General features: G+C 33.3%; 1 protein-coding gene across 1 annotated transcript; it reads right to left on the reverse strand.

Moving 5' to 3' along the window:
* Positions 1 to 542: 542 nt before the first annotated feature.
* On the reverse strand, positions 543 to 17,713 carry LOC140448166 (BOS complex subunit NCLN). Its single transcript, XM_072541275.1, has 8 exons — positions 17,377 to 17,713; positions 17,136 to 17,323; positions 15,613 to 15,936; positions 10,181 to 10,390; positions 5,852 to 6,047; positions 4,777 to 4,988; positions 2,905 to 3,125; positions 543 to 902 (listed from the first exon to the last, which is right to left on the reverse strand). The coding sequence occupies exons 1-8, from the start codon at positions 17,540 to 17,542 to the stop codon at positions 758 to 760; spliced, it is 1,662 nt and encodes a 553-aa protein (XP_072397376.1). The 5' UTR covers positions 17,543 to 17,713; the 3' UTR covers positions 543 to 757.
* Positions 17,714 to 18,984: the final 1,271 nt, after the last annotated feature.

Raw genomic sequence — 18,984 nt, forward strand, 5'->3', positions numbered from 1 at the left:
CCGGTCTCCCGCGTGACAGGCGGGGATACTGACTACTATACTACCGAGGACATGACACAAACGTATTTCAAAATTGACAGTTCTGGGTCATACAGTGATTTATTGAGATTATTATTTTGAAATACAAAAGACTAATGTAATTATGAACATTTAATAAATAATACAAAACATATCACATAAATAATAATATTAATAAATATTTTATTATATATATATATATATATATATATATATATATATATATATATATACTATATGTATATATATCTTTATATAATATAATATTAAATTATATATAAAAAAGGAACATTTTTATATTCGAGAGAGGAAGAGAGAGAAAATATATCTTCTGTCTCTCTCTTACTCATTATCTTACATATGTAATGATTTCACAGATTCACTCCCATACAAATTTCCAACGTGGAGCGCGCGTATAGAAGTATAACTTCAAAAGTGACGTCTCGTCTGAAGCATAATTATGCATATGCTTTACACATAATGGAACCTGAAATTAATTAAAGGTACAATGCAAAAAATAAAACTGATAAAGTAACGTATTTATTTTAAATTATTGCAGGTAAAACAGTTTTGAGTTTTTTGAGTCTGGTCTTTGAACAAAAACGTCTCATAATTCACAATCACAGACGTAAAAATTATTCGATGTAAAATATGTATAGAATATATATTATAACAAATATATTGAACAAAAAAAAATAATAAAAAAACTAATAATGACTACGCTGCACTCAATATTTGGTTAATTGCTTTTGATCTTTTTGTTGGCTGTGAACGAACAGGCTATTTTGTACAATGCAGGAAAGCGTTCTATCAAAAAATATATTATTACCAGGTACAATACGATAGCAATAGTCAAAACGAGGTCGAATATAGCTGGTTTAACGCTGAAACAAAAGTATTTGGTTAATATTTTTGATACATAGATAACGCTACAGAAAAATTCTGGATCTTATAGTCCCAATACAACTACAATCAAATTTGCGTACCCGGTGATATCGTATAAACAATATAGTAGAGCGTTACGGTGTTGTTTCGAAGTGCGATTGTGTAAAAATTGTATGTGTGTCTCGGTTGTACAGGGTGTCTCAAATTGGTATGTTTTGCAGGGTATACCGAAAACTATAGGTAATAGAAATAAAGTAGTTAAAATGCCATGACTTCTTTTTTCGTTAAAGTAATGATTGCCCAATCAAATTATCAATAGCTCCTTAGAATTTATTACATTTTACGTTTATATTTATAATTTTTTATTCGGTCTAATATTATTGTCTTCTTTTTTTCTTATTATTGTTGCAAAGCTATTTTATTGTGACATCTTGATACAGTTTACTAGTTTTATTAGGAATAAGCTACAATTTTACTTTAAAATAATTTTATTTTGACATTTAGATTTTCGTAAATTACATTATTTTTTTTTATCTAAAATATCATATTGATACATCTTATATAAATATTAATTTCGTAGAGTAGATGATATTAAAAGGTAATATGTAATAGTGAAGGTAATATTTAGCGATTAAGCTCGCATATCCAGTGCAGGAATATTTAACGGATACAATGAACTATATTGGAATGACTCAAATCCTCACTCAGGGGATCAGGAGGGAAAAGATATTCGGTTTTACCGTTAGTGTTTTGTTAAGCATAATTAGTTTATCTTGTATTTGATGATAAACAAACTGTTACCGGATATATAGGCATCTTAAAAACGAATTTAAATAACATTTTTAATGAAAGATACATATTTGGCCGAGAGGAATACATTTTTGTTTTAACAAGATGGAGCACCTGCTTATAATGCCGAATCCGTTGGAAATTATTTAAATGAAAAATTTCGTAATCGGTGGATTGGAACTTATGGTTCTTGTTCACCAGAACTTAATCCCCCTAATTTTTTTATTTGGCGGTTTTAAAAAACAGTATTTATAAAACTGGCTTTATTACTAAGGAAGAATAATTCCAAAGCACTCATCAAGTATTTAGAGAAGTAAAACCAATGCATACACTCAATTGAGTAAGATCTGTAAGAAAAAGGTGTAAATTATTATTATAACAAACCGGGGGCATTTTGAACATTTATTATAATTTTTAAATTTTTGTAAAATGAATTCTAGTTGTTCCTTTGTGTATTATTGTTGTTTTTATGTTTATTATAATGTTAATATTTTTGTAAAATTAATTCTGATTGTTAAGTAGTTTTTTGTTGCTGCTAAACGTGTTACTTCCATTTTTTAAGTTGATTTAAATTAAATTAAACTATGAAGAATTATTATCCCCATAATAAAATGTTAGAATGTGTTACTGAGTGTTTTGTTTCAAGTATCTATAACGTGATGTCAAATAAAGAATTTATTTGCAGAGTAGCTCCAACGACTGAAAATAGATATATAATATGTCATATCAGGCGAAAGAGAATTAAAAATTCAAAAGAAAAATGTCAAAATATATAGGGTGTCACATATAAAAAAACATAAGTTGGTATTATATTTACTTAGTAGACCCCCTTAAAAGATTTCTCGCACGCCACTGAACGCTACCATAATATATCTAACAAAAGTTTTAATAAAGTTTTTAAAAAATTTTCTTTATAAAGAAGATATTTAACCTTCGTTTTCGACATTTTTCAATAATCGCCCTGTATATCGCTAATGTGGGGAGCGATTCATGATTTGATTAAGTAATCGTTACTTTAACAAAAAAAGAAGTCATGACATCTTAACTACTTTTTTTTCTATCTCCTCTAGTTTTTGGTATACCCTGTAAAACATACCAATTTGGGACACCCTGTACACAGTTGTGATATTTGATCACACATTTACGAGACCTCTTAGATTTAGACTTCATACAGAAATAATTCGACCGTTAGTGGTTAAATTAAATAATTACCTGTAAACGTTGACGACTCCCCCGGTGTTATGATAAAATTGGAAATCTGGATCTCTTTTGTCAGGTACAGCTACTGTAACTTTAACTTCCCTTAAAAATTCATTAAACGTTTGCTTAAATGAGGCTACCAAGGGATTGTCTTTTGTACTTATTAATTGAGGTGATCGAGCTTCACTAGATATAGTATTGGCCCAACTTTCAATATTTTTTCTACTTATTTTCTGAAAATAACAAGAAGTATTAAATATAGTCAAGCAAGGAATATACTGAGCGACAATTAATATTATAAATAAAACTCATATTCGGAGTTCTCGTAAATGTTTAGTCACCGATATCTATAAATCGGTTTGCGGATACGTCTTTCTACAGGCATCAAAGAATGATCGTACTAGTCATTCATCGGCCGACTCCATTACACTCGTCACTACAAGACACATCCATGTTTGGTATTTTAACCTGCTTGTATGAAATAATATTTCTAACCATGATCTTGGTACATTACTCACTTCTACGTGTATTTGCGCATGTTAGATTATTCCTATTAAGACGTAATTCGTGATCAGATATTTATACATACTTCTATTTGAACCAAGTTTGTCAGATGTTTAAGAAATTTATCTCAGGACCTTCATATTGCGTGGCGCCATATTGACCAGCTTTTTTTTTAATTAACATTACGGTGTACGATTAAGACTATGTCATCGGCGAATTTTAGATTTCTCAGCATTTCGTCATTAATATACATGCCCAGATCATTTAAAATTTTCATAATTATTCTAGTACTGTGGTAAATAATTTAGGGTAGATAATGTCCCCTTGACGTACTCCTATTTCAATTTCTTAGTATCCTCGTAGAGGATAACGTTTGTTGTTGCCTTTTTAAAGATGTGATTAATTATTGTACTATACCGGTGCTCTATGCTACAGTTTACTAAAGCTTCAAGCACGATAGGTTTGTTAACTGTATCAAAAGCTTTCACATAATCCACAAATAATAAAATAAGGCGAGTGGTTTATTATACTCCAAAGTTTTCTCTACGAGGGCGATCCAATAAGGCCACAAAAGAAAAATGGACATTTTGGCGATTTATTTCTAAACATAGTCTCCTTTTAGTATGCACTTGACCCAGCAATGCTCCAACTTCTTTAACCTGTCTAAAACATACGATTTCTCGAGACCTGCAGAGTAGGCCTCCGTAGACCTTCAAATTTGGAAACAAAAAAAGTCGCACGGTACCAAATCTGGAGTGTACAGTGAATGGGCGCAACTCGACTTATTTGGTAGTGACGACGGCGAAGGTGTGATCCAGTGCGTTGTCATGGTGTAAGCGCATTTTTTTCTTCGCCAAATGGGCCGTTTTTTTTGCAATTCGGCATCGAATCGGCTCAATATTTCGGTATAGTCGCGTACTGTGACCGTTTTGCCCATCTTCAGTTAGTCGATCTAGATCACACCTTCTGAATCTCCGGGCCAAGTCCACTGTTGACCACCTTGTGTGTACCATTGGATTTATGTTTCAACATGAAATGTCAGAACTGCAATGTCCAGTTGTACCTTCAAAAGGAAAGAAATTGCTTTTTTATGTCCCATATGCGCTAGTTTTTTAAACTTCTTACTTTTGGATATAAATGAACCCATAATATTTTATATATATATATATATATATATATATATATATATATATATATATATATATATATATATATATAAACGTTATTTGTTTTTAATGTCCAAAAAGTATTATATGAATTTTTTTAAGTACATTTTAGACAAAAAAATTTTTTTCGTTTGCTGAAAAAAAGCGGTATTGAAAGAAGTATAATTTAAATACGATTGTTTTAAAAAATAAAAAATATTATGAAAACTCTTACCAAAGAACTTCCGAAAACGGATTCATAAGATTCACCATAAATATGTCTAGCTAATGCTTCTGCAACAATATTGGTATTTTTCACCAATCTTTCCATATTTAAATTTCCCCACGTATCCATTATTGTCGATTTTCTAAAATCTCTATGGGTTTTTAACGTAGATATGGTAAAAGCTGGGAGTCTTCTTATACTAAATCGTTCGTGTTCCCAACCTAAAACAGTACACCCAGTAATTTAAAATATGTTATAAATAATGTGATTCTAATGAAAAAAAAAAAATGAGGAAAAAATTGTTTGGAAACAGCTTCTGTTCAGCAACACGAAACGTCAAATAAAATTTGTATAATTTGTAGTTTAGGATCCACGAACTATTTCATAAAAATAATGTTGAACATTGTTTACAGCTTTAACACTTATTTATGCGCAATATTGTTACGATTACATGGATACGCCACTGACTACCCCACTCTCAATCTGCCACACATGGGTCAAGTCCTTTGATGACTTGCTTTAGCAATGCTGTATGACCTTTTCATCCCCTCGGGTGTTTCCAACTTTTCATACACCAAGTTTCTTTGTCTCTAGTGGGCCCGTTACCAAATGTTTTCCTAGCGCTTCCTCTCCCACTCGCACCACAACTTTACTGCTGGCTTCCCATCAATCATTTACCGTATCTTAAAGACTCTTTTCTACTCTTAAATACTCTTTTCAAATCCTTATCCTTTAACTTCCACTTTACTTTCTGGTGTCCTACTTGTTTTCCTTTCCACCTCACCTTTATCTCCGTATCTACTAAAACCGGTCGGTGTTGACTAGCTCACACTCACACTCACTCTTTATCACTTTACAGTTGATAATCTCTTTTAGCTGATTTCTTTTACACAGCACAAAATCTATCTGACTTTTAATTATGTTTTAGTATAAATAGTGTAAATTTCAATGAATTAGAAGGCTGTAATAAATTAAAAATAACTGTCGCAATATGTTAATGTCCACAGTTAAAATATATACATATATAAGACGCATTATTGATACAATTACTTAATTAATCATTTCATTTTCTATCTATTCTTACCTAAAATATCATCTGCCAGATTGATTTTTTTATGTACTCCTTCCACGGAAGCGGATGGTTGTATATTGCTGGCTGCAGATTTTAATTCTTTATAAAATTGTGATGTAGGTGAACCTTCCTTGGGGGGTTTTGAAACGTGCAAGTAAATTGAGTCATTGGCTGCCAACGTATCGAGGCACATGACGTATGAAACTTCCTAAAATCAAAAACCATTTTACATAAAGCAATAATAAATATACACTTAACAGCAAAAGTTTTGCACTACCAAAATTTATGAACATTTTCATAGTTGATTTTCTCGTGAACGGGTTAACAGATTCCGCTAATTTTTCTTTATTTTAGATTTTTTTCTTTGGTATTTACACTGTTGGGAAAAGATTTACTCAAACTTCTCTCTTGAGCTTATACCGGTTGGAAGAAAGGAAATGTTTTTATATATATTCAGGGATTCTACAGTATTCACTGCCTTCCCTCGCTCAACCGTTTCCATCTCTCTCTCTCTGTTGTCCCATTCTCCATCGTTTAGGCCTCTCTTACTCATGGCCATTATCGTCTACTTCGTCCTCCAGGATCTTCGGGATCGTCATCTTTTCCTCCTTCCTAGGTTGCTCCATTCCGTTATTCGCTTTATCCATCTGCTGTCGCTAGTTCTTCTTGCATGTCCATACCACTTGTCTTTTTCGTTCTATATATGTTAGTATGTCTGTTTCTACTGATGTTCTTTGCTTTATTTCGTCATTACTTCTCCTATCCATTCTTGTTACTCTGCAGCATCTTCGCAGGCATTCCCTCTCTGTTGCTGTTTTTCTTGTTTATAATTACATTTTCAGCCCCATATGTCATATTTCGCACTAATGTTTGATAAATTTGTGTTTTTGTCTTCATATTTAGGTATCTATCCCACCATACTGAGTTAAGTTGTTGGATTGCTGTTCTTATTTGTCCTAATCTTTGCTTAATTTCTTCATCTGTTGTTGCTTTTTTCGTGATTATAAACCCCAAGTATTTGAATTTATCCTTTCCTTTGATTGCTACGTTGTCGTCAATCTGTAGATCTTCTATGTCTTCTTCACTTGTAGATAGGTACTCTGTTTTCGCGAGGTTAATATCTACGCCAGCCTTGGTATATTCTTCTTGTAGTTTCTTCATCATGTAACTGAGGTCTTCTTGGTCTTTTGCAATTACTACTTGATCGTCTGCAAAGCTTAACGTATATAGGTATTCGTTTCGTACCGGTACTCCCATGCCTTCACATTTTCTTTTCCATAATGTCAAGGCTTTCCCTAAGTATATTTTGAATAGGGTTGGAGATGTGGAACAACCCTGCAGGAGCCCTTTTGTTGTGGTGAAGTCTCCTATGATTTTTGTTCCCATTTTAATGGACACTTTATTTTCTTTATACTGAGCTTTTGTAGCTTCTATGAGTTCCGTCTGTATTTCTAATTTGTACATTAGTCCCTCCCATAGTTCTGACCTTGGCACAGAGTCCTACGCCTTTTTCAGGTCCACAAATGCCAAATGTATATCACTATTTTTTGCTTTTTTCCAACAGTTGTTCAATTGTGTATATGTGGTATATGCATGAGCTTCCTGCCGTGAAGCCTGCATGATCCTCCCCGATTTTACCTTTTATCTTTTCTCGCAGTATCTTCCCATTGATGATATTACGCCTATTACTCTGTAACTTGTTAAACTGTTTGTTCGAGCTGTTAGGCCGTTGTCTTCTGAGATTAGTTCTCGACGTTTCGCCAACACTAGGGGTTGACATCTTCTGGAGATGTTACTGCTTCTCTTGTAACCTGAAACAGTTTCAGTAACACGTGTTTTTGAATACTTTTTAGGAGAAATAGCACATTTTAATTAGTTTTTTTCCTGTGTGCGACATCATGGACATTATGGCTAGGAAAAGGAAAGGATAATTGCACTTAGTGAGTACCTACATGACGCAAAGTGACATTACTTGGGAGTATTCCGTAAGCTTGGGAGCTGTGAACAAGATAGTTAAACAAAAAAAAAAGAGACTGGATCAGTTGAAGTTTAGCGGACGAGAAAATTTGGAAGAAAAAGAAAAACAAATTCTAAAGATCAAACAACTATTTTACTATGACCAAACTGAACCTCAGAAAGACAATCTGAGATTTTCAGGAAGACTTAGAAAAGATTGGAGTCATAATTCAACACTCTACAATTCGTTGATGCATTGTTGTGAAGGAATGAAAAAGAGTTGTGACCAAGACCTCACTCTTCGCTATAGACGGAGACTATAGCGAAAATAAAAACCTATTTGGGTAAAAAAAGATGATTATTGGACGGAGAAACACTGAAAACACTTGGAGAAAAGTTGACTTCAGCTCACTTGGTCCAAACAGTGAAATATTCAGTCAAAAGTGTATGTTTTGGGAATGTTTTTCAAATAAAGAAAGAGGAAAACCTGTACCCATCAAAGGCATGATGAACAGTAAAAAAATAAAGAGAGAAATATTGAAAAGTGTTTATCAAGAGAATTGAAAAATTTCAGGCAGAGTATGGAAAGTCTCTACATCTCCTCCCGGTGTTCTCCATTCTCCTATCATCTCCATTCTCCTATCTGTGCTTCTAATCGTTCAGGTTTCGGAATTGGATGACACAGCGACTGAAACTCACAGCAGAGAAAACCGCAGCCATCATTCTGAAGGAGAAAAGGAACAGACAAAGTGTGAAACTAGAATGTGCGGGGGAGTGTCTAACAACCAAGAAACATGTAAAGTACCTGAGAGTGACGTTGCACTAAAATTAAAAGTGAGCGCAGCTGCGAATAGTGCGGCTACGCTGGGGAGGATAATGTGCAACATTGAGGAAATCAAATCCGAAACACATTATTGTGCAATCGATCGTCCTCTACGCGGCACCAGTATGGAGTGGGGCCGTACAGATACTTCTACAGGAGGCTCATGACACGAGTGAACAGAACAAGTCTGTTCATCTGTTGTAAGTGGCAGCTATAGGACTGTGTCTGCGGTAGTCTTGTGGGCTATCACTGGACGTATTCCGCTGCATGTGTTGGCAGTGGTATTATGAGAGATGAGACCTGGACCTTACTATGGCCGAGAAAAGACAGGAAAGGGAAAGACAATTGAAAGATGAAAAGAAGAATTAATACCACGGAGGATGTGGCATAGTGGACAAAGATGCTGATCCCGTACTTAAGGCACTGGGTGGACTGTGGTCGCAGGCGACTAGATTATTTTCTAACGCAGATACTCACTGGACAGTTTTAGCAGGTAGGCGTCTAGCGTAGACTAGGCGACGATTTAAAGTAACTCGGGAACTATCGCAGTGACTATGAAGAATGGAGCCTGTAATACGGTCCGTTGGGCGACTTCCTAAACTGAGATGTCTTTTGAAGATTTCGTACCCCCCTTGAAAAATTAAAAGTGAGCGCAGCTGCGAATAGTGCGGCTACGCTGGGGAGGATAATGTGCAACATTGAGGGAATCAAATCCGAAACACATTATTGTGCAATCGAGCGTCCTCTACGCGGCACCAGTATGGAGTGGGGCCGTACAGATACTTCTACAGGAGGCTCATGACACGAGTGAACAGAACAAGTCTGTTCATCTGTTGTAAGTGGCAGCTATAGGACTGTGTCTGCGGTAGTCTTGTGGGCTATCACTGGACGTATTTCGCTGCATGTGTTGGCAGTGGAAAAAAAAGTGCTATTATGAGAGATGAGACCTGGACCTTACTATGGCCGAGAAAAGACAGGAAAGGGAAAGACAATTGAAAGATGAAAAGAAGAATTAATACCACGGAGGATGTGGCATAGTGGACAAAGATGCTGATCCCGTACTTAAGGCACTGGGTGGACTGTGGTCGCAGGCGACTAGATTATTTTCTAACGCAGATACTCACTGGACAGTTTTAGCAGGTAGGCGTCCAGCGTAGACTAGGCGACGATTTAAAGTAACTCGGCGAACTATCGCAGTGACTATGAAGAATGAAGCCTGTAATACGGTCCGTTGGGCGACTTCCTAAACTGAGATGTCTTTTGAAGATTTCTTACCCCCCTTGAAAAAGATACAGACGAAAAAAAAGGTTTAGGATGCATAACTGAATATTGGGAAAATAAAAATTCTTACGAGATTTATATTTGTAGAAGTATTTTTTTTTTGTTATGTTTGTGTATTGTCTTCTTTATTAATGTTTGTGTGTGTGTCTCGTCTGAATACGTCGTAGAATTTCCTATTCACACTTCTCTTGGCTATTGACTGCATTACCCAGACATATAAATTGTGCGGAAAATTTCAATACGAAACATACACCAAAAAATTTACTAAAAAAATACTTTACCTGAATTATAGATCCGTCTACAGAATCCAACTGTTCCTCTAACCATTTTTTACTTCCTTGGTAATTCATTTTTCCACCCCCGGATAAAACAAAAACTATGTTATATCGACCACGGGTTTTTTGGTCTGCATAAAGAGTAGAAAATATTCTGACTAATTCCAAAAGGATTACCACTCCTGATCCGTTTGAATCAGCTCCAAAAGACAATTCCTTAAAACAAACAAAAAATCCTTGAAACAAAATATGTATATGCTCACCGGTTATCTATATAATTTAGTCCAGAGGAATAAGGTGAGTGATTCATCAGAGGTTCAGAGTAATTCATAAATTAGTTTAAAAGTTATTAAATTTGTTTATATCAAACAATTTGTTTTGCAATGGCTAAGTCAGAAAAAAATAAACTTACAAGGATTCTACGAGTAGCACAAGCAACAGAGAGAGTGTTCTATCAAACGAATTTAAAAAAGGTAGAGAAAACCATTTTCAACCATGCAAAAGCATTGCAATTTTTTGCTTTTAAACAATTTTTATAACTTTTTTGCTATTGCACAGAAAAAAATTATTTTTCGTATTCGAAAAGCTGGCAAGTTTTAAAAAAGTTGTCCTACAATTGTTGAAGACAAAGTTAGTTTCTTTTTTCAAATCAGCGATAATGAAAAATGAAATATGAACTTCACGAGCTATAAAATATAACCGGTTCTTGTTGATGGATTTTGACAGTTTCTTTTTGTAATTTATATGTACTCTTGCGTACATCACGAATATGTCGTTTGTTGATAAATTCAATATTCTATTAACCTTGTAAATTGTTTAAACAATGTTTCGACGATTTTTGTTGATAAATCATAGGAATAGATCATTTACATTTAAAGTTACAATAAAATATATTTAGAAAAACGTAAAATTAAGAAATATTTTTTTCTTTTTCTTAAATATGACAACATGTAATTTGATAAATATTTATAGCTGTAAGTAAATAATATCGTGCTGAAATATTATGAAAAATTTTAATTTTATCTATTAGTTACAAGTAGTTTATTGTAAATTCAAGTGTAAGTGATCTTCACATGAGATGTACGAACCCTTTATGCCCCACGCGCTATTAGAATGCTGACACAATACTAAATAAAATGAAAGCCGATGATATTTTCAATTAATATTTTCAAGCCTAGCGAATTTTCGCTAGGCCAACGTGCCCGCAACCATCCCGGCGGTCTTCCGTCAGAATCACGCTCTCCTACTGCCTCACAAGCTCTAATGCGACATTTTGTTCGGAACGGTCCTGACAACTGTTTGTTAGGAAGTAATTCTCTCTTAACTACTCGCTCTCTACAGTGAGCACTCACTCAGCTTTTAAAGCTCGATGGTTTTCTGCTAGACAAATTTGTCAGCAACTATCCTCGTTTATTTTCAAGGCTTTGGCTCAGACATTTTGACATGTTCGTTTGACAAAGGGGAACCTTCCATTGTTCCGGTGCTAGGCCTAAAATGGGACCCTACGACTGACTTCTTTTCTTATTCTTCTCGTCCCTTTGACAAAGCTTGTACAAAGTGGGATGTTCGTTCGAAAATCAGTCGTGTCAGTCATCAGCTCATCTCTCGATGATGCTTTAAAAAGCATCATGAAGAGATGAGATGGACTGGTTTAGGAATTATCGAGAGAAGAGACTGCATTACACTATAGCGGACATATCACCCGACTACGTAAGAAAAGGAAGACAACGAAAAAGATGAATTCTACAACACCTTAGACAAAGAATAAGATCGATGTCCTTGACATCTTGGCACCTTGGACAAAGAAAAATAATTGCTGCGCCCTTAATGCAAAAATTGATAAAGAGCAAATTTTCCAGCCAACTGTAAGACTTGAGTACATGAAGAGTTAAACGAAAAATGGTTGAAACTAATAAAATTTGCAAGCACCAAAAACATGAAAATATGGGGAACAATATTTTTCCATAAAATGATACACACAGGAATATGGGAATCCCTGACAACGAAACCGTTAACCAGATAGATCACATCCTGATAGATGCAAGGCATTCTTCCGACTTCATGGACGTCAGAAGCTACCGAGATCAAAATATAGATAGTGACCACTTTCTTGTAATGGCAAAAATTAGGAGAAGAATATAAACCCCCAAAAGGATAAAAATATGAAAGAAGGCAGAATTAATGTGGATAATATGTGCATTGAAACCGTTGCGAGAGAGTATAGCAGACAAATGGATGAAGGAATGGAGAGCCTAAAGGCGGAGGAAAATGTGGAGGAATTTTGGGGAAATCCAAACAAGTTAAAAAATGAATGGATTGACTAAGAATGCCAAGAAGTGACAGATAACAAAAATAGAGCATACCTAAAGACAAATCAAGCTGAATGCATAAGAGAGTAAAGAATGAATACCGGACCCTAAGAAGAGAAGAAAAAAGATTATATAGAATAAAAAAGGCGATTTGAAGAAAAGCAGTTAGAAAGCTTCTATTCCCCGTTCTTTTATATGGCGTGGAGTCATGGACCTTAACTGAAGCATCACTGAAGAGACTCGAAGCATTTGAGATGTGGTGCTATAGACGCATGTTGAAGATTTCTTGGATAGACAGAGTTACCAACGAAGAAGTACTACATAGAATTGGTAAAGAGCGCGAACTAGTCATAACCATAAAAGGTCGCAAACTAGAATACCTGGGCCATATAATGCGCAATGAACAACGATACAACCTACTTCGGACCATACTTCAAGGTAAAGTGCATGGGAAAAGAGGTCCAGGACGAAGAAGAATATCCTGGCTGCATAACCTGCGAAAATGGTTTAACTTAACCACTATCAGACTTTTCAGGGCAGCAGTCAACAAAGTCAGAATAGCCATGTTAGTGTCCAACATCCGTAACTGATGAGCACCATAAGAAGAAGAAGAAGTTAGAAAGCATAGAAGAGCTAAGAAATTAAAACAAAACTCGAAAGTTCTACAGAAATCTACACAAAATGAGCAAAGAGTTTAAGCCAAGAATAGGAAGCTGTAAAGATGGAGATGGAAATATCCTAAATGATACAGCCTCAATTTTGAACAGATCTGTTGAATTTTTCAACGAAAAATTTAATGGTCATCATATCGAAGATGGATATAACACCCTAACAGATCAAATCGAATCTATTCAACCCAAACGAAAGACCAGCTACCATTGAAGAGGTTGCCCAAACCCGTTACTTCTTGTCTGGCAAAATGAGACCATGCCCAGTGAATGGTCTCAAGGCGTTCTATGCCCATTATATAAAAAAAGGCGATCAGCTCTAGTTTTACAACTACAATCTACTCATCAACGAAGACAAAAGCAAATACGTGCGGGTTACTAAGGATTCTATAGCAAATGAGGGCAGTAACGCACCAAAAGATATAACTTCGAATTATACCAACTCTTTAATGAACCATAAGTCGTAACGTTCATTCAAACAGCTGCTTTAAGCTTCACAGATAATAAGACAACACAATTGCTAAAAAGCTAACCACAGGAACACCTATAGAAAGAAGAAGCACAGGCCGATCGCGAATTAGGTGGTTAGGCGGCGTTGAAACTGACTTAGGATATTAAAAATCAAAAGATGGCAACAGATCGTTAGAAACCAAACAGAATGGCGACGAATCTTGGGGCACGCCACGATCTACAAAGGATTGTCGAGCCAAAGATGATGATGATGATGATGAAGGAGAGCAAGAGCATATTGCTAAAGCATTTACATGCTATCATCTCTAAAATAATCATAATCAGGATCATTCAGCAAAAAAGCCAATGTGTATAAACAATAACTTTGCATTTTAAAGAAACGATATGAAACATTAGTATTAGTATATTAGTATAACCCATATTTATAATATAAGTAAAAAATGAATCTTATCTTTTTAAAATAAATTATGTACACTGTTATGTAATACCATGAATAATACAAAGTATTTGTCTTATCTTAACCAAATTAATAATTATTAAATAATGAACTTAATTTACAATGAAAAATGATATCCCATTAATAGATCATTTAGAATATCAATAAACTATCTAAAAACAATTTTGAATGTACCAAGCAAAAAGTTAGTCCTAAATTTATAAACAAATGTCTGAATTTTAAGTAAACCTGGATAAAAATGTTAATAAATAATTAACAAACATTTCTACTATGGGTAAAAATTTATCTTATCATTTTATGATAACTGTTTACAGTGTTTTACAATGCTTATTTATATTAGAAGAAATACAAAAGTCTATGGCTTTTATAAATGTCAACCAACTTAAAATGCACTAATTATTTTAATAAAAAAAAACATTTTAACTCCAGATATTTCCATATTTTTCTCTTCTGTGTCTCTGCTATCCAACTATTCACAATTTTTTGAGATCGTCAGTGTATTGTGTTGGGGTGTCTTCCCTGGCTTGTCTTGTCTGCCCGAAAGAAAGAAAGAAGAAGTTTATTTATTCAAAAATAGGGAAAGCCCTAATATACACAAAAAAACCCTTAAACAAAGAGTTTCTTGAAGTCGTCCATTTTGTTTTCCAAATGTATAACTTGTAATTACCCCAAGTAGGATAATTGCGAATATCACAATTCCATGTAATAAACTCACAACAGTAAGCAGGAGCCAAATTATTTAAAATTTTTATAAGTGAATACCACTGCTAGGTAAAAGACACTTTGTTGAACTAAAAACCACTGCAGCATGCTAAACATTGTTGCTATAGGCTTCCACCAAGAATGATTCTCATTCCAGGATTTTGTAATTTTTTCAAACTGAGCTGATTGATTTAAATTGAAACGAGAAATATGTGATGAGCAAAAATCGAAGTGAGGTTGAAAAATTGCTTTAAAAACTGTAATTTTAGTTGAAGATGAAAATTTTTTATATATTCTTGAAAAAAAATATAATTTTTTAGAAATCTTTTTTAATATATACTTAATTAAAATTTTTCAGAAGAATGCAGTAGTATATTTTGTCAAACATGCTCGATAATTGTGTCCAGCATTATGAGTATTGCCTGTACCACAGTGGCAAGCACATTGAACACATTTTTATCACAGAAAAACTTAAAATTGACAGTATTTTAATTTTTCTTACATTGATTAATGTGCTCAATGTTTCATGTTTGATAAAGCTTGTATTTTTGGTGTCCATTGTTTTGGCGCACATTGTACTTAAATTTCATAATGTATACATTAACAATAATTGTTATTAATAAATTATCAAAGCCTGTTAATAGCCCATAAAATGTACAACAGAAAATACACTATTATGCAGTAAATAAACAATCAATAAAAACAATAATGAGCTAGTGTGATAACAATTGATACAGTGTTGATTTAATAATTAACATAAACTTCATATTATATAAATCATCTTTTTTGAAAAGCCGATTTTATAAATATCTTTAAAAATGTAATACTTACAGGTGCTACTCCAAAACTATCATAGTAGGCAACTACAGCTATGGTAGGAATTTTTCCATCAGCACTATAACCAGACAATTGTCCGTGTATAGTAGCAATCCTAGCATCAGTTCTAACAGTAGGAGTACTAGCAGAAATAATTATCTGATATCCATTACCAGCTATAGAATTTATCATAGCTTCAGTTGCTGACTTACTCAAATTGTCTTCAATGTTACTTTCAATGTCTTCTATTATGGATTTTAATTCTGGAGAATATTTTACAAAATATACTGGAATTGTCACCTCCTGTGCCAACATTATATTTTCTAACAGAAGAAGGTGCTAAAACAGAACATAAAAGTTACATGATCATTTGTGAAAATCAACACAATTAAATATAATATGGAATCTAAACAGTAGAACACATTTACCTGATGATTTTTGAGCATAATTAGTTACAATATGTACTTAAGTTTGATGCAATTACAAATTATTATAAAATATTTAAGACAATTTTTATAATAATAATATGACAACTGTTAACTGTATTGACATATTCATATAACATAACAAAACGTATAAACATTGTAGGGTAATATAATAAAGGAGAATATTATAGTCTCCCATGCTATTTTGAACATAAAAATACAAAAAAATTAAATAATGTAATTCAGAAATCTCGAATTGGGACAATGAATTCATTTAGATCTTCTTTAATTGTGGATGTTCAGGTATAGGTGGCTGCTGTGATGAATTGTTGAGAGCAATATATTCTTTAGCAGCAGGTTCATTAATGGGTACCAGCTGATTAACAGGATGATCAGGTTCTATCAGTGTATATACATTTTCATTGATAGAGTTTGGATATAAATTAACTGTAGGAACTGAAAGTTAGATAGATGGCAGAAGATGTATGGGAAATTCTTGATATGGTGGCTAATAACGAATTACCTCTAGTTAATTTACAAAGGATACATTCTTTTTAGGTACCATGGTTTTATGAATTTGGTCAATGTGACATTTGAGACAATAGCAACAATGCATACTCTTTAACAATTGTGTCAAATTTCCAAAGTTCCTTAGTAATACCTTATAAATCTCTCCCACATTTAACTTTCTTGCACCGGGGGTTGATTTTCTGATCTGGTAAGTTTTGGTGGATGTAGTGCATCAAGTTTGATTTTTAAACTTCTGTAATTTCCCTCAGAAAAGTGGTGTCACTCTATATTTTAATAGAATGTCTTGCACTTTAATAAAGGAGGATATTATACTGACAAAGGTATAAAAAGTAAGTATCTCTTACTTGGTTCATAAAGTATGTTTACAATACAATATATTTTTCTAATAATAAAATATTTTTTAATATTTACAAAACTAATAGTTTTATGTGTATTGAATACTGTAAATTTTATTGTGTCTGATTACTAAAATTTGACCATCATCCAACAAGTAGGTATTACAGCCAAAGTCTTGTATATATAAATTAAATTTAAGAAAATGTATTCACTTTTCTGATTTAAGTGATTAATTAAATATAATACCTGATACTCTTCTGATGATAAAGTTGATAAATGTTCTGGTAACATTGCCAGTAAAGCTCCAGCTTTGGATTTGATATTTTTAAAACTATCCACAGTCAATGATTTAAAGTTAGTTACTACACAATGTCTAGCATTATTCCAGTTAGTCAGTGATTTGGCTTCTAAATTTATGCCTGCACTCCTACAACCTAAAATATTATATTTAAATTTTTTCAATTAAAAGTGTTAACGGGAAACATACCATGAGATATTCCATGTAAATCATAATGTGGCATTCTATATACTGGAAATTCGGATGAGGCCAACACAGGATTAGCTGGAGAGACTATAATGAATATGGGCAGAAATATTAAAATGTAGTATGGCAAATAGCCTTTAAATATCTCTTCAACTTCCTGCAGCCACATTATTCCAGTATATTTTACACACACCAATTATCTGTAACAGAAAGAAACCTTATACGGCACTAATTTAATTAATAACAGAATAAAAACTTGCAAAAAATCAGTTTTCTAACTTAGCCTTGTGACAAATTGACATGCCTGGCTATGTCTAGCATGGATTCTATGTAAATTAGAGCATGACAGAATGAGATCGTACAATTGTAATATTTTGTATAAAACGGATTACTGGCAACATTGCAATGTATATACCGGAAGTTGTGACGGTTGTGACCTCCATGCATAGACATATAAAAATAGACTATGCATTTCATCAGGCTAATAATTAATTACATTGTATTTTGTATTCAAATGTTTTCTTGTGTATTTTAGTGTGTTGCAGTAGTCTTAAAACTAACTGTATCTACTGTTAATAATATTTCTCAGGCTGTTAAAAATAATGAACTTTTAAAATCACTTCCTAAAAAACGGTATTACAAAAAGATTGAAACTAATACAGAAGAGTTGATTGTCAGTTGTATTCGTGATGTTATTTACGACATGTACAAAATAAGAACTTTTACAAATTAGCAAATGTAGACAGAATGATTATTCTTAAGAAATTGTATTCTCAAATAGTTGACATTTTAAAAATTACTTTTTTATTCGGTAAACTCAACCTTTCAGGTTTTTTGGTAACGCTGTGGAGTTCTGACGTCGTAAATCTTGAATGACGTGCATTGATTTTTATATGTAAAATTCTTAATTTTTCTAACATCATCATCTACACCAGTGTTTCCCAATCTTATTTTTGTGCCATGCCCCACCTTAGCATTTCTAAAATTCTTATGCCTCCTCTATGTAACAAATAATTTTGAATATTAAAAAATTACAGCGCCTGATGAACCAGAAGAATTGGAGAAGAACGCCAGAGAATTGGAGCCCCGGGAAGTTTTCAAAAAACAATAAAAAAAATTAAAGGGAAATAAAGAATTCACGGTTGAGTTTACCGAAAGTACAAGCTGATTATAGCCGCAAATGTCAAACATGGAACAAAAAATTTCGGTATAGCAGTGTTGGCATGTTTTTATAATGTAGATGCTGTATGCTTCAAAGATAAAAAGGTAAAGCTTTAGAAAAGTACATTTTGTTTATATTATGTTAAAGCAGCTTTACATCTAGGCTATGCAAGTCTCATGCTATGCAAGTCCGTCTTGCATGGCACATCTCTTGCCTAGCTTGACCTTTTTACATCAGAGATATTTCTGTGCAATTTTAGATCCCACTTTCATTGTTGCCAACAGAGAAAATATTTATCAATTTGAGGTTATTTTATTTTAAATAAATATAATTAAGTACTAAAATAAATAATATAATAAATAAATATACACTATTTATAGTTATTAAAAGGGTGAAAGATGTCAACCAAAGAAAAGAAAACATTGTTATTGTTGAATATTGGTGTTGTA

Source organism: Diabrotica undecimpunctata, chromosome 8 (genome assembly GCF_040954645.1).
Source record: "Diabrotica undecimpunctata isolate CICGRU chromosome 8, icDiaUnde3, whole genome shotgun sequence".
Classification (NCBI taxonomy): domain Eukaryota; kingdom Metazoa; phylum Arthropoda; class Insecta; order Coleoptera; family Chrysomelidae; genus Diabrotica; species Diabrotica undecimpunctata.

What these genes read in the sequence shown, in the direction of transcription:
- LOC140448166 (XM_072541275.1), bottom strand. Translation starts at nt 17,542, where the DNA reads ATGTGGCTGCAGGAAGTTGAAGAGATATTTAAAGGCTATTTGCCATAC. An exon ending in TCTGGCAGATGATATTTTAG is followed by an intron (nt 4,989 to 5,851) that starts GTAAGAATAGAT and finishes GTACTGTTTTAG; the next exon opens with GTTGGGAACACGAACGATTT. An exon ending in CCGTTTTCGGAAGTTCTTTG is followed by an intron (nt 3,126 to 4,776) that starts GTAAGAGTTTTC and finishes TGTTATTTTCAG; the next exon opens with AAAATAAGTAGAAAAAATAT.